Below are 16,292 nucleotides of genomic sequence, written 5' to 3'. Positions count from 1 at the left end.
CCATATGAAAAAAATTTGGTTAAAATAACGTGGGCGACTAATAAAAGAAAGAGCTCACTGAAAGTTTTTGAGAAAATAGTTCATAAAATTTCACATTATGAATTTTTTATTTATAATACAAAGAAATTGCGGAAAACATATATATGCACTTTCATGGAAAAGCTCTGAAAGCTCGTGGAAGCTCGGACTTTTGTGGAAATTAAATAAAGCGTTGCGTGTAAGATAAATAGGTGCTTTCATGGAAAAGCTTTGAGAGCTGTAAATGGTCTAAATAGTCGCACGACTATGAAGAGGCTGTAAATCATTTTGAGTGTGTGCATAAGTGAAAGCTTCAAGCTTATTTTTGTGCGTATATTGGCTTGATGAAACTGGTAAATAAATAAATAAGCAAATGCAAATAAAACTAAATAAATAAAATAATATATTGTGAGCTTTTAATTTTTCATAATTTTAATTTCCCAAAAAAAGAAATTGAGTTGAAATTCATATTTTCCATTTAACATTTGATTTGGTTAAGAAAACTAGTTTTTCAATTAAATTTACGTTTAAAATGACTTAATAATAAATAATAAAAAAAGCAATTTACATTATATGTATTTTGCATATACCTTGGCAAGCTTAAAAGTGATCATTGAAAATAGAGCAGAGCAGATTACAATTCATTTGCCTGCATTGATTGAAAGGAATCAGCGCTTGGCGAACAAGGGCAAGCAAGCTGGTGTGATGACTGGAAGCGTTCTTAGTAGCATAAGCTTTCAAGAGAAGGCAATTTCAGAAGACTTCTAATGCATTTACTTAAAGCTCTGCCATCTTCTTCAGCAGATTTACTGAATTTCGAGGACAAAGATTGAATTTATGCGAATTATCGAATTTTGATGCTACTCATTTGTGTTTATGTGTATTTCTCACAAGAATATTATTTCTAACGAGATTTTTTAGCACCTATGCTTACTTTGTGAAGAACTCCCAAATTTTGCTACTTTATTTGTAGCATAATTGGTCTCTCTGTCATCTATATTTTTTGTTGGCTAAAGCTTTAAGCTTTCACATAGTTAAGTAATGCTAGTTGTTTTCTGTAGGATAATAAATTGTAGTTAATACATATATAAATGTCAAGTACATTGCAAGCTCTTCTAACTGTGCTTTTGAGCGGACATTTTTTCCTATAACAAGTCTTCGATATCGCAAGAAATTACTCTCTCTTGTGCGGACCAACCGAGGTCTCACTACGTTTACTATTTGAATAGTTGTAGTGTATTAATCAGCTGAGTAGACATAAAATGAATTTCAGGAAGACTGGATATGAAGTAATTAGAATTGGTAGAAGCTTTTCCAGAGCAGTGTTTTGTTATTTCATTTGTCCTAATTAATTCTTCCAAAGCTTTTGAGAAACTGACATACATAGACTTTGCTATACAAATCTTATGAAATATTTTTTGTAAGTCAATTTTTTGTGGAAGAAATTACTTTTCTTTGGCGAGCTGAATATGAAAAGGCTACTTAACTATGCAAGTTAGATTCAAGTCGAAGGTCTAACAGAGCTTGTAGCTTGATTGTGGATTGCTATAACTTAAAAGTAGAAGAAGGGCTCACTATGAAACTTGACTGGTGAATGACTCGATCCACTTTATAATGGAAAGCTCACTGATGTACAAAATATAATAAAAAAAACTGAATATAAAAAAAAAAAACTATTTATGTTTTTTTGCAAAACAAACTAAAAAACGTGCGACTAAGTTTCCAGTACTTCAGAAAGTATGCCCGTTTGTGGAATAGCGCACTAAAAGTATCTGTGCTTGTCCGGTTACGCGAGAGTACAGCTTATGGAAGCTGTTCGTAAGGAGCGGTTTTATTCGAACAACTTGCATTTTTTCTCTTTTAACTTTAAACAAAAACGAATCAAAGTTGGTGGATAACATTTGCTCTTTAGCGGGTAATTGGGTGTTTGGATAGATAGTTGGGTGAATACTAATGGGAGTGACTGTTTGTTTCTCTTACAGAGTTCACTTTATTTTACTTTCTAGACTTTTTCAACGTCTGCTTAACTTATTCATGCTAGTTCCTAGTTGCTGAAATGAGTTCAAATCTTTCTTTTAAATATATTTAATTAAAAAATCTATTTACGCGCTAAGTTTTTGTTTAGGAAGAGAAAAAGTTTTTGTTTACTATTGTAATATTTTAACTAAAGTACTTTTAATTTTTTGGTTTAAATGTGTTACGATTTTTGTGTTTTATTTTTGTTTTTAATTGGTTTTACGATTTTTTTGTTTGTTTAAACTCGTTTAATAGTTTAAGCATTTTTAATTATTTTTTCGATTTTTTTTCCAGTGTATTTCTGTTACTGTTTGCAAGTTTGCTTGTTTTGGGTTGATTGTTTGTTGTTGTTGGGGATTGTGTTATTTTTCTGCGATTCATGATTTGTTTTTCTTTATGTCTGATTACTTTGCATGTTTAGATTTTCACCTTTTTTTGTAAATTTCGCTTGATTGTTGCGTTGATATTTTTTGTTTTTTTTTCTCAATTTTCTTGCAGAAATTAATTTTCGCTAATTTTTTGTTTTTAGTTTGCATTTAGCTGACATTTCGCGTGTGTATGTGTGTATATGTGTACGACGTTTAAGTGTGTATATCAGCGTATGTGTGTGTGTGTGTTAAATGTGTACTTTGCATGTGTATTGTGCGTCTTTTGGCTGTGTTGCGTTTTCCGTTTGTTTGTGTTTACATTTTTTTACGTTTTTTTTGGTTTTAAATTTTAAAGTTTACTTAAAAATTTTCGTTATTAATTTAATAATTAACAAATTGATTTTATAATAAAACCAATAACAATAACCTCGCTCATATGGCTACGAGACAATAATATGTGGTGCTGATAGTAGTACAGCTATTGTGGCTAATATTGTGAACATTGTGAATATGATAAGGCACAGTCTGTCAACGACCATAGCTGCGAATTTCCAATCATTGGCAATGTCATTTTCCTCGTCTTCTTTACGTAGCTGCATTTGTGTGAGAAAGTTCACAAAATTTTCATACATATTTTCAATTTTTCAAATTATTATGGTTGATAAGAAGTTTAATTATTTTATTTCGCAGTTTATTTGATTCATTTTTATTATTTTTTTTTGTTTTTGTTATTGCATTTCAAGTATTTCCGTAAATAAGTAAAGGCAAAAAGAGAAAATATAAAGAAAAATAAACGGAAATTATTTACTTTCATTTTGCATCACTTTTCTATTGCCTTTAAACGTAGCTTAGGCACTTTGAAAATATTTATATAAAAGTAAATGTACAAATATATGCATATAAATATATAGAATTCGAGATATGTATGTACATGTATGCATTAAAATATAATTATTAAAAATTTCAAGAATTTCAAGGGACTTAGGACAGATTAGCTACAATTGTGAGGATGACGTGTGGAGTTTCATATGAAATATCAAATATTTTTTAAGCCCATGCATTTTGTATTTCACTCTAAAATATTCATTAATTTTTCATATCCAGAGTATATTATAAATATTTTATTTATTTAAGTATATATTGAAAAACTAAATTAATTAGTAAATAATTAACATTTAAATATTAAAAATAAAATAATTATTAATAATTCATTAATAATAATTATTTAATAATTAATTTAAATATAAAATCACATAAATGACAAATATAAAAAAAAATTAAGTAATTGAATATCAATAATTAGATACCAACACAGCTGAGTCCCTTTTCTAATTATTTGCTGGATTTTCTATTTTTGGGCAGAACCAAAGAATAGCGGCTAACAACAAGCGTACACTGGCCGAGTATGACATTCACATCGACTGGCACTCGATCAAGTAAGAACGAGAAACTTATCAAGGCTCTCCAAAACAAATAAACTGATCAAATTAGGTAACATTTGGGCATAGCAGCTCATTATGAGCAGCTGCCATCGAATACCAAATTCAGAAATCTACTCTCAATAATTGAGCAGATTGGAGTAGGTAATCAACCAGCAGTTGACAGTATCGGCGAATAGGAAAAATTTTGTGTTCTAACAAACGAAGGTTACATAAACTTCTACGACCCAGCAGCCCCGAGAGCTTGGATGTAAGGTTCTGTCGCATCTGCTGTATATTCCAGACTCGGTGCCTGGTAATTATATTCATTTGAAAGGAAACTATGGAATTGTTTCCAAAATTGGCAAAAACAATTGAAAGGAGGAAGTTCGAAAATATCGACCTGTTAAGGGTTTATACCAAATTTGAGGAAAAGTGTATTTTGCTCATGGACGACCTATGGAAATTTTCAAAGCGTTGACGGCAAGTAAATGCAGGTACAGGGTTACCCATATTCGACGGACCCATTTGGCAACCCTGTATCTTTTGACAGACACGTCAGGTCGCTTAATGACATACTGCGTTGGAAGCGTCAGTCCAAGCAGATTTTTACCATGTTACAACACGCGCCACGCGAGCGTACATTCAACAAAAGAAGTCGAAAGAAGAAAAAGAATAGCAAAATCATCATGTCCGATGAGGCTCATTTCTTATTGAATGGGACGGTAAACAAGCAAAATTGCCGTATTTACGCCACTGAAAATCCTCACGAAATTCAAGAGGTACCTCTTTACGACGAAAAAGTCACTGTTTGGTGCGGCGTTTGTGCGAAAACGATTATTGGGCCGTTTTTCTTCGAAAATGAAGATGGTCAAGCTGTTACCGTCAATCAGGGGCGTTATCGCGATATGATAATCACTTTTGTGATGCCAATTATTCGTCGAAAGCGTATAAAGCAGTTCTGGTTTCAACAAGACGGAGCTCCACCACACACAGCTCGCACCCAAATCGATTTTTTGAAGAAATTGTTTCCTCATCGTTTGATGTCGAAAAATGGCGATTTTGACTGGCCACCGCGTTCGTCCGACTTAACGCCACCTGACTTCTTCTTGTGGGGATATTTAAAATCAAAGGTTAATATTAATAAGCCAGAGACCATAAAACAGCTCAAGAAGTACATCTGTGAGGAAATAGCCGCTATTCCAGCCGAAATGTTAGCTAAAACTATGGGAAATGCTGCAAAACGGGCACAATACGCCGTACAGACTGGCCACCGCGTTCGTCCGACTTAACGCCACCTGACTTCTTCTTGTGGGGATATTTAAAATCAAAGGTTAATATTAATAAGCCAGAGACCATAAAACAGCTCAAGAAGTACATCTGTGAGGAAATAGCCGCTATTCCAGCCGAAATGTTAGCTAAAACTATGGGAAATGCTGCAAAACGGGCACAATACGCCGTACAGGCTCAAGGCGGCCATTTGAGAGATTCAAAAAGTGATGTCAACAAATCTACTTGAACCAAATAAAATGATTATTATCGTCAACACCAAAAAAATTGTGTTTTTCTTTGATTTAAAAAAAAAACAAATGGGTCCGTCGAATATGGGCAACCCAGTATTACTTAAACGCCTCATTATTTTGACCATCGAACAAATTAGGGGGTATCATAATTTTTTTTTGGGAACAGCCTAATTTACATAAATGCGTGCCAATTGCAACTCTTCGTAATGAAATTACAATAAAATTAGAGAGGGAAGGGCTTTGTTTTAAGTGGTTTTTTCGGTAGCATTCGGGAGCAGCAAAAAATAAATTGGGTTCACCAAACAAAACGTAAAATAAAATAAAGTGAATTACGACCCATTTGATCGTATGGTTCGGTAGTTTGGTGGAAAGCTCTAGGGAGAGAGTACAATACCAAATTACTCGGCAGAATACAAAGATCAGCCTGTGCAATAACGGTCGGTGCAATCAGATCATGTCCTAGAGAGGCTCTCAATGCACTGACTCACGTAATTCCAATAGACCTACATATAAAGAAGACGGCAACCATGAGTGCATTTAGGTTAAATGAAGCGGGTTGAGGGAAAGAAAAAACGTATGGTCACGCTAGTCCATTATTGCGACAAACTCAGTTAACCTCGGTGAGGACTGACTACATTGTCCCGATGGTAACGTTCAATAGGAATTTTGCCACACTCTTTCCATTTAAAAAAGAATAGAATAAGGGATTTTCTCTAAACAACTTCCATACTACAGTCTATACAGATGGCAGTAAAATAGATTGTGGTGTTGGAGCTGGTATATATTCTCATAGACTTAAAATTGGAAGATCTGTGCGTCACCCTAATGCTTGCAGTGTCTTTCAGGCGGAAGCACTGGCAATTGGGGAAGCTTGTAGGGTACTAATCGCAGATCCCTCTTTTAAGGGCAATATCGCTATTCTTTCGGATAGCCAAGCTGCAATCCAGGCGATGGACGCGACTATAACAACCTCTAAAGTGGTGGAGCAAAGTAGGAATAGCCTCACCAACTTGAGTGAAAACCATAGAGTGACCTTAATTTGGGTCCCGGGACACCGGAACATAGAAGGTAACGAAAAAGCTGATGAACTGGCAAGAGGGGGATCTGCCATGAATAGCGCTCTTGCAGTACCAGTATTCACTCCACTAGGTGCGGTCAAGAATGCAATTTCCCTAAAATACCTTCGAATTGCAGATTGTAGATGGAGATACCAGACGAAATGCAAAATCAGCAGAACGTTATGGCCCACCTACAACCTCAAGCAATCGTTGATATTAATAAACATGAAACGACGGGACACCTGCAGACTTACGGCAGTCATAACTGGCTTCTGGTCTATCGGAGAACAAGCAGCCAAAATGGGCATCCCTCATAACACATACTGTCATAGTTGTAAACAACCGGAGAAAAAAGAAACTATCTTCCATTTCCTCTGTGAATGCCCTGCCCTATGGAAGGACAGAATGTTAACCCTGGGCAAACCGCTGTTCGAGAGTCTCGAGCAACTGTCTGGCGTAGACGTCAACAACCTAATAAGGTTCCTAAACCGCACAGACTGGATATAGTCCTGCTGCAAATAACTGTTAAACAATTTGGTAACGAGGATGTGGCAACAAAATGGTCCGGAAGCGCTAGTTGGATTCTGGATGAATCACCACTCTAACCAACCAACCAAAGTGAATTACAAAGCTTAGAATAAAGAAAAAAAAAATACACATTTTTATGAAAAGAAACAAAATAAAATGTAATAAAACTAAGTAAAAAAAAAAAAATAAATAAAATAAAAAAAAAATATATACAAAGAAAAACTATGAAATAAAAATAAAATGAAATAAAAAATATATTCAAAAGCAACCAGAAAAAAAAATTAAATTAAATTATAAATTAAAATTAAAAAAATAAAATTTAAAAAATACAATTAAAAAATAAAAAAATAATTTAAAAAAACTTTAATCAATTAATTAAAAAATAAATGAAAATGTGTATTTAATCGGTAAAAACTTTCCAACGTACCTGATCGGTTATAAAGCGAATTTCCTTCAAAATTAAACCTAGTTCATATTCCGTTGCTGATTTGATGCACGTATGATGCGTAACGGCGTCCGGCATGCGGGTGCTACCGATCGGACCGATGCTGCCATCATCACCTTGACTATAGTGGACAAATACAAACTGCTCAGTAAATGATTTTCTAAATTTTATGGTAATAAAGAAGAGTGTGCCTGCAAAGGAAGCATAAAAAATGAACTGCATCTTATGTAGTTTACTTGCAGCTGGTAAAAATGCGATATTGAGTGAGTCTATAATATTTTAAGCTTAAAAATGAATCTCTCCCTCTTCCTTCTCAGTCACACTCTACTCTATTACAAATTGCATTATATCTTCATTCTCTCTCGTCGGCTTTGTGCTTGTTACCCATAAACGGTGCGATAGAAAGCGGGATTGTGCGGTAAGGTGCCGCCGGGCGTCATCGGGCGGCAGTTGTGTCGGAAATCATCATCGATGTCGAGCACATTGGCGAGCAACGATTTCGAAGAGCTGGTTTAGTGTAATTAATAAAATGAGCGATTTAGTACAATGAGAAAAAATTTATATTATATTTAGCTAAAGTGAAAAGTGTTGCAAAGCAAAATGCTGAAAGCTCAAATTAAAAAAATTTAATTAAATAAATGAGTGCTTATCGTGAATAGCGAAGCAAGATGTAATTGCAACACTTTAATTGTTATAGAAAAACTAGTAAATATTTTTACAAAATACTTTTTCTAGTAAAAGAAAAAATTCGCTACATAAATATTTTCTATTTTTCGTTTGCCTACCGCTCCTTCAGTTCAACATCGGACAGTATCTGATGTTTCCGTTCCGATGATGTGTCCGAGCAGGGTGTCGTAGGAAATTCCAATATGAGTGGCCTACCAGGACGACTCATGCGTAGAATCCATGGCAGCCAACATAAAAATACGATGCGTATCTAAAGAAGGGCCGGTTGTATGGGATTTTTTGTTGTGTTTTTTATTTTTTATTTCGCAGGTAGATAAATGAGATGCATGCGGCATTGTTAGTATATATAATATAATTGAAAAATCGAGGTAAATATTTTCAAAAATGTCAAAGTGGTATGTGTGTTTTAATTTTACATAATACGATGATATTTTTTTACATGAAAGTGGATGTTTTCACAACAGCACATACAAAAGTGATAAAGCAGTGAAATGTGGTTTATTGAAAATTAATATTTGTTCATAGTAAAGTACACGAGTTTTGTAACATTTATAAGGCACATTTGATATTTAAATATTTTCCAAAATAGCTGCAAGCGAATGTCTTTGAACGAGATAATAATTTTCAGCAAGTTCAAACGCCTTCGCATTGACTTAAATCCACACACAAATGAAGGGAAAACGTATTTTGCTGCTTCAAATATGTAGGCGGTCAGGCATACTGTTAGGCGTATGCCATCCGTATGATTTATGAAGCATTGTTGGCTGAAATTCTAATTTTCCCATATACTTGGGCTATACCTCCTCGTCCTTTTTGCTTTTTTCGTGCCGCATTTTCTCATCATAGCCAAGCAGTCGTTTACACTTACGCCTTCACTTTCACTTTCAATAAATATAAAATTTATCTTGCGTAGCCTTATTTATACATATACTTATTGGAAAATATCCATTTGATGGATGGTTTTTATGTTACAAATACAGTTACATACACAATTACGGTATATGTGTAAATATGTGTACACATTTAAGCGTATTTAAGGTGCATGCAAACATTCCAGCAAGTAAACATGTAACATATTTAAAGGCGCGCTGACTTCGAGGTGACCAGACTTTGCTTGACTGTTTGCTAGTGAAATCGAAAATTTGTTTACTTGTTTTGTTATTTACTTAGTGTGGGTGGGAATTTAATCACATTTCTTTATTTTCGTGCGAGTTGTAAGAAGATAGTGTGGGATTTTTCAACAAGGCGAACGATGTGTGTTTGCGCCTGTGTTTGTGTTGAGTTGGTCATGTCAAGTATTGCTGCTTTGTATTTTGCTGGTTTTGTGCCTTATTTATATAATATATACAGAGATATTTTTGTTTAACACATAAATGATAGATGCACTGATAAAATACTTTGCGAAGTCTAAAATGGAAAATAGTTTGCAGCTCCTGCGTAGCAGCACAATTTACAATAAATTGATTTCTAATTGCTTTACATACATAAATAAATTAATAAAATATAAATGAAAAGTAAATAGAATTTTATAAATGTGTATTAGACCACCCCGAAAAAGAGAGTGCCTTTTTACACTTCTTGTCATATCTTCTGCATGGAATACTTCGAAAATTTTGTAAGATTCGACTGTAAATCTTAAGGAATGGAACATCGGTATTTTTTCTGCGAGGAACCAATTTGTGTCTTGCAAAATTGCTTGACTAACAGGAGCTCGTTCAAGCATTTATCCGCCAGAGCTCCGTTTCTATCACCCTTATGCATCACTCTAGTGACCGTAAATTAAAACTCGCCAAAAATCATTAAACTTTTGCTAAGAAAGTTTTTCCATTTGAAGGCAATTCAGATTTTTGATCGACCATACGGATCGCTTTTTTATATTTTTCGTAAAATCCCCTGAAATTACAGTCAGATATTAAAGTAGGATATTACGAAGTTTTTGTCTGAAGTAGATTTTTGTTGTTTCAAAGTGCATTGACTTCAATTACCCAGTTAAACACTCGGCCCAAAAAATTTTTTTGTGTCCGAAATTGCCTTACAAAAATACTTCAGACTCAGGTGTGTAATCGAACTGATATTTTTGTCTTGTAAGGCGGTACGGTGTACCGTATGTTTCTATTCATATTGGGGAAAAAGAAATCCATTATTTCGCCCAAACGGTTTAAAACTTTTTTACGGTCGATCTTTAGCTATTGGGCGATTCATGACTAGTAATTCGGATCAACTTCGACTATTTTACCAAAATTTTCTTTAACATTAAAAACTCCTTAACTCTTCTTCTAGGAATAATAAAACACATTTTTTTACTTAACCATAAAATTTTCCGCCTTTGGTCGACAATAATAATATAATAATAGGATCAATTTCTTAAAAAGGCCTCGACTTATCATGAGACATGCAAAAGGTCCTAGATATTCTTGAATAGTGAAGTAGTGCCTTTTTACTTGCTGAAGAACTTGAAGGTGAATATTTTAAGTCCAACAATGTACAGAAAATTTAGAGTTCTTCCTCAAGTTATTCTGGTAGGTTAATTCCGTAGGATCTTGTAAACTTTTCGTATGTAATAATAATATTTTATTATAGGGGGGTTTGGTAACATGAAACTTAATAAAAGTTCTTTCAAAAGTGAGATTTGAAGCCTAGATTTCAAAAATGAATAATTCCTAAACGTCACCTTTGACATTTGTCAAGTAGACAGGTATAGAATTTTGACGATAGAACTTATTCTGAAAATGGACAATCTATAAGAACAAAATATCGCATAATTCGTAATATTTTTGGTGCAAATAATCATTAAATTGGTTACATCGAGGATAGAAAAAGGACTAGTAGACTGGCAGACCAAAAACTGGGCAATCTAATGATATATTAAGTTTTATATGTAAAAACAGTCCTCTTCTTTTCACTAAGCGTTAGCAAGTGGCGTATAGATGAAGTAACTGGTATAAATAAACATATCTTGGCAAGGTTGGAATAAAGTGAGTTATACCAGTTTTATGAAGTATAACCATGCTCTACAGCGGCGAAACATTCCCGACAGCTTTGCTGTTTTTTTCACATGCAAATTTTTCGTCATGTTAGCCGAGCAGACTGATAGCGAGCAGAGAAGTGGCGTAGAAGAGGCATAAGGTCTAATCTATTAATCTTAAACGTGGGATTTGTGATGAAATTGATGATATGCAATTTTTTTATGGGATATTGTGCCTTACCTAGGAAATCTGCAAATACAAATATATTTGGTTATTTGTCAAAACTAAAATTGCTAAGTATTCACTGGAAATAAATTTGTTCACTCCAGCAGACCCAGTTAAATTTATAAGGAGAGAGTTCAGCCCATAATAGACTTGGTCCAAAATCGGTGCATTCAAGTCACTTCCGCAGTTTATTTATATTCTATTGATTATCAAATAGTGTCAATTACTACCAGTTGACCAACGCTATGATGGTTTGAAAAAAGCTAAGTATGTATTCGTCTTTCACATTAAACTATTTCATAGACTTGCCATTTTTTCTGTGTGTAGATTATGTCATAGTCTATTTGGTAGGAAACCAACTTTTTTCGACCGTTTTTCACCCATTCTGTAGAATTAGGAGGGCAATTTATTTGAGGCATAGGCTATGATGATAAATCGATTCGGAAAGATGGCACATTTTTCAGCAGACAAAACAGTGAGATGATGCAACGCACTCACTAAAACCTACTTATGGCATTCACCATAGTAAAAACCAATTAAGTCTACTATTCTTATTGCATCTCATAAGTTTTGAGAATAGTTGGAGAGCTTCGGTATAAAAGTTGAAGCATATCTGAATTAGAATTAGGAGAATACTACTACGTACATAAGATGATCCATTGTCATATGAGAACGGATTCATAGGCTCAGCTTTTATTTTAGTCGCATTTCATTTTAATCTTTTGTATTTTTTTTAATCGTGCATTATTCACAAAATAAGTTCTAAATAATATATGTTTTAGCGAATGAGAATAATGAAATAAAATAAAATGGCAAACATCTTGCTACTTCCGGCAGCACCATTTAAGTGCTAAACTAATACATACATAAACACATGTATTTGGCTCCATACATAGGCACGTATGGATTTGTAACTGTTGATATTACAGTTGGTTATGCAACACCCAGTGCAAACAGGATGATAAATGCCTGCGGTAGCATGCTCACTTGCCACTTCATGCCTCACGTGCAGCAGCAGCCAATGGCTGAACCAGTTTTCTAGCTGAGGCTGCACCAACTCCTCTGAGCTTAATCTCTGGGAATTCTGTAACGCAAATGCATTAGCAACTGCCACTGTTCGCTACCCTTTTCTCGTTTTTTCTCCACCAGCGCTTGGGTGCTCGCACGGAATTTGGTATTCAGGAAGCAGGTGTCAAATGAGTGAAGCGTTAAATTAACAAATGACGATAGCTGGGCGGTTAGTCGGAGCGCAACTAGTTGAAAGGTGTTGTGGTTATGCATTTGCTGATTTTTATATAGCATTTACTTTTGCTAAAGTGTGAGCATCACTAAATGTTTTTCGGTTGCTGAATTGAAAAAGGTAGTTCACGAAATTCAGAGTTTTATTTAGTATGAACTTCAGTCAGGGTTCGTTTGCAGTTGGACATTGGTTGGCAGTCACCAAAAAATTGGAAATTTGAAAGTGCAATTAATTAGCGTCAGCCATATATTTTCAGCAACATAAATGTGCATAGCGCGACTTGACATTTGGTGCTTAATTGGCAACATTTTTACTGTGAATTTGATGGCGTTTGAAAAATTGATATTTTTTTTTTTTGGTTTGTTTTTCGACTTTTTAACTGTTTTCCCAAACAATATTTTTTTCTATTTCAGAAAAATAGTCTGCTAATCTAACTAAAGTTCATGTTTCCAATAGAGAAAAGTTTTGATGTTATGCCAGTTATATTGCCACATTGCGTGGCATTGCTTTGTTTGGTTTGCAGGCTTTTATATATACCTATATATAGTATATATATAATTGGCGGGTGCACCCTTTTTGGGTGTTTAGCCGAGCTCCTCCTCCTATTTTGTGGTGTGCGTCTTGACGCTGTTTTACAAGTGAGGGGACCTACAGTTTCAAGCCGACTCCGAACGGCAGATATTTTTATGAAACGTTTTTTCATGGCAGAAATACACTTGAAGGTTAGCCATTGCCTGCCGAAGGGCGACCGCTATTAGAAAAAGCTTTTTCTTAATTTTAGTATTTCACCGAGATTCGAATCATGTTCTCTCTGAGTCCCGAATGGTAGTCACGCATCAACCCATTCGGCTACGACGGCCGCAGGCTTATTTATGTTTAATTTCTAAAAAAGCTTGAAAATGGTTATAGAAGTCTTTTGATTGCAGCAGAACCGTGTTCTTTGACGGCTCTTATTGTTTTTTTTTAAACTGCAGTACAAGGATTTCTTGAGAAGTATAGACAAGTTATTTGGGTCCAATTTAATTCTAATAATGTTTTAATGAAAAAAAAATTATAAAAACTATGGCCCCTATTATGAGTTGTATTCGATCTTCGATATTCGCTGGTTGTCGAAGATCGAAAATCGAATGTCAATTTGGTATTATGAGCGGTGCAACCCTATCGAAATTTTCGTTGTTTACCGAATTTAGAGTCGAATGCAATTTTGCTTTCGATTGTGTAGCGTATTGTGGGAAAACTTGTTAAAATGTAAGCTGTTTGCGATTATTTATTGTTTTATAGTAACCAAATAATAAATATATACTAATTTTGTTAATATTATGCAGGGCGAAAGTCGTGAGTACCAAACAACAATTAGAAAGGCGAATCCACAATTCGCAAAAGGGATTTGCACCAAACTTCAAGCAGCAAAAAAATGGGAGGAATTTACAACGGAGCTGAATTGCTTGGGACCACCAGTGAGAACGGCAGCAAAATGGATTAAGCTTAATAATGGTTTTTTTTTGTGATGTTTATAGAAATACATTTTCATATTTTTTTCGAATGACGAATAATTGAATAAAGAAAATTTATAACAAAAATAAAACAGAAAGTGTGGTGTAAAGGTTTCTATTTAATACTTTTTAGATTTTTCTATAATATTCTCAAAATTTCATTTCTTATGTTTTCTAATTCTCCGTTATTTGACTCCACTTCAATATCTTCAGCATCATCGTACACATTGGGTTGAGCAAGTCCTAGCATACCTTCATTACCAATACTCAATTGGTACGATCCCTGAGCACAAACTCGCAGAACTGTGGCTAGCTTTAAAATATTTGGAATCAATTTGGCTCGGGTGCACAGCTGCAACTGGTTTTCTGTACTGGACAGTAGGTTCACAAACGGCTCTTTAGATAATCTAAAGTTCTTTAAAAATCTGTAAGGAAATTTCTGTAATATTAAGTACGTCAACACATTTTGAAAATTCTAAATTTACTCAGTGGAAGCCATTTCTAGGTGGTTGGATGCGTCCCTCAACTGTTTTCTACTTCTAGCTAGTTCCACTAATCTTTCATCGTCCGATGAATCGTCGAACCACAACTCCGTTGTACTCATTTTCACAAAAAATACTTTTTTTACCTTTTCAAAATAATGATAGCAAAGAATTTCAACACAATCGGTTTTTCTTTTATTTTGATTTGCTGTATCAGCTGAGAAAAAATTATCTATTGTAAATGCGTCGAGCGATCGAAATTCACAATAGTCCTATTCTTCAACGAATGAGCACCATAATACCAAATGAAAACTCGTTCGATCAGCACTTTCGACTACAGTCGAAGATCGAATGTTGCTCATAATAGGGGCCTATGTGTAAATAAAAAAAAAACCAAAATCAACAAATTTTGATCAAAAATTTCACTCTTTTTAATCACAATTTTCATCTAAAATTTTACACTTCTTAACGAGAAGGTTTAGAAAAAATTTGGATAATCTTCTTATTGCCCAATAATTTTAATACTCCAAAAAGAAAATTTAAAGTATATTAGCTCAAAAATCGGAATGTTTTTGGATAATTTTTTTCTGACAGCGGTGAGGGTTTTCTTCTATTTGTGTATAAAAAAAAAAATATTGGGCTCTCCTATCGTATGCATATCGAAGAGACAGACACACAATTTTATTGATTAATAAAGCAAATTTGTCGCAAAAAATATAGTGATTCTTTCTGTTTGTAGAGGGTTTGGTCTCGTTAGGAATAGAGGATATAAAAGAATTAAGACATTCTTATGCCTTCTCTTGCCTGGTTTAGAAACTGTTAATTAAGATGATTTTTAATTTAATATTCTTAAGTGTTGTTTACAGCAAATAGCCTGCTATCGCGACCTAAAATTCTGAGTACCATTTGTGACTACGACTTCATATTCGAAAATTAATGATCGAGATTTGTATAAATGGAAAAAGACTCCCACATTATAAGCAAAACAAAAATTGGCAAAATTAGCACAATATTTGAGTCATTAGAAACTTTCACTTTATTAACATAAAATTCAATGGACTCAAAAAGTGTTTATTTTAGACCTTTCTAAAAAAGTTAGCAATTTTGTAAAAAATTTGTTGATTTTTTTTTGCAAAAAATGTGAAACTTGGATTCATGTGACTTCTATCAGGTCAGTCCATAAGTTCGTGCGTATTTTACCCATAATTTCACTTTTGTACGATTTTTGCATACAAAAAATTATTCACGGAATATAACGAAACTATTTATATTTTCTTTTTTTGATATATTTTGCATTCAACAAGTGATGTTAATCGCGGATAGAAGCTCGTCTTGTTAAAAAATGAAATGGTATTGGAATTTGGTATTCATTTATAAAAGTAAAATAAACACTGTTCACGGAGAGGATACCGTGAGTGTAAGGACTGCGCAAAAGTGGTTTTCCAAAATCCGAAGTGGTAACTGCGACGTGGAGGATGCTCCGCGCACTGATCGTCCTGAAGTCTTCAACTCCGACGCCTTGCTCGAACTCGTGGAAGCTGCGCCAAATTTCACAGTCGATATGATAGCTCAGACGTTAAATTCATCGCATGGAACAGTTCACAGGCACCTGGTTCAGTTGGGAAAGGATTCAAAGCTGGGAAAATGGGTTCCGCATAGACTTTCCGTCGCCAACCTTCAGCAGAGAGTGAATGTGTGTTCTCAGCTGCTGCAACGGCTTGGAAATGAAAGTGTTTTGAACCGTATCGTTACTGGTGATGAAAAATGAGTCCTTTACAATAATCCTGTTCACAAACGCCAATGGTTAGATAAAGAAGAAACACCA

At 34.3% G+C, this 16,292-nt stretch overlaps 2 protein-coding genes across 2 annotated transcripts in view; both read right to left on the bottom strand.

The window, feature by feature from the left end:
• Nucleotides 1–600: 600 nt before the first annotated feature.
• The window catches only part of LOC128865233 (uncharacterized), a 237,389-nt gene continuing 221,697 nt past the window's right edge, over nucleotides 601–16,292 (bottom strand). Inside the window, exons 9-12 of the mRNA XM_054105358.1 lie at nucleotides 8,160–8,311; nucleotides 7,759–7,881; nucleotides 7,357–7,495; nucleotides 601–2,995 (exon numbers count right to left, since the gene is read on the bottom strand). Of these exons, the coding sequence (XP_053961333.1) occupies nucleotides 2,843–2,995; nucleotides 7,357–7,495; nucleotides 7,759–7,881; nucleotides 8,160–8,311 (567 nt within the window). The 3' untranslated portion in view covers nucleotides 601–2,842. The remainder of the gene's footprint in view (nucleotides 2,996–7,356; nucleotides 7,496–7,758; nucleotides 7,882–8,159; nucleotides 8,312–16,292) is intronic.
• On the bottom strand, nucleotides 14,085–14,630 carry LOC128865234 (uncharacterized). Its single transcript, XM_054105359.1, has 2 exons — nucleotides 14,471–14,630; nucleotides 14,085–14,410 (listed from the first exon to the last, which is right to left on the bottom strand). Exons 1-2 carry the CDS (start codon nucleotides 14,587–14,589, stop codon nucleotides 14,125–14,127), a joined length of 405 nt encoding a protein of 134 aa, XP_053961334.1. The 5' UTR covers nucleotides 14,590–14,630; the 3' UTR covers nucleotides 14,085–14,124.

Source organism: Anastrepha ludens, chromosome 5, assembly GCF_028408465.1.
Source record: "Anastrepha ludens isolate Willacy chromosome 5, idAnaLude1.1, whole genome shotgun sequence".
Classification (NCBI taxonomy): Eukaryota; Metazoa; Arthropoda; class Insecta; order Diptera; family Tephritidae; genus Anastrepha; species Anastrepha ludens.
This window is presented reverse-complemented; position numbering and strand designations above follow the sequence as displayed.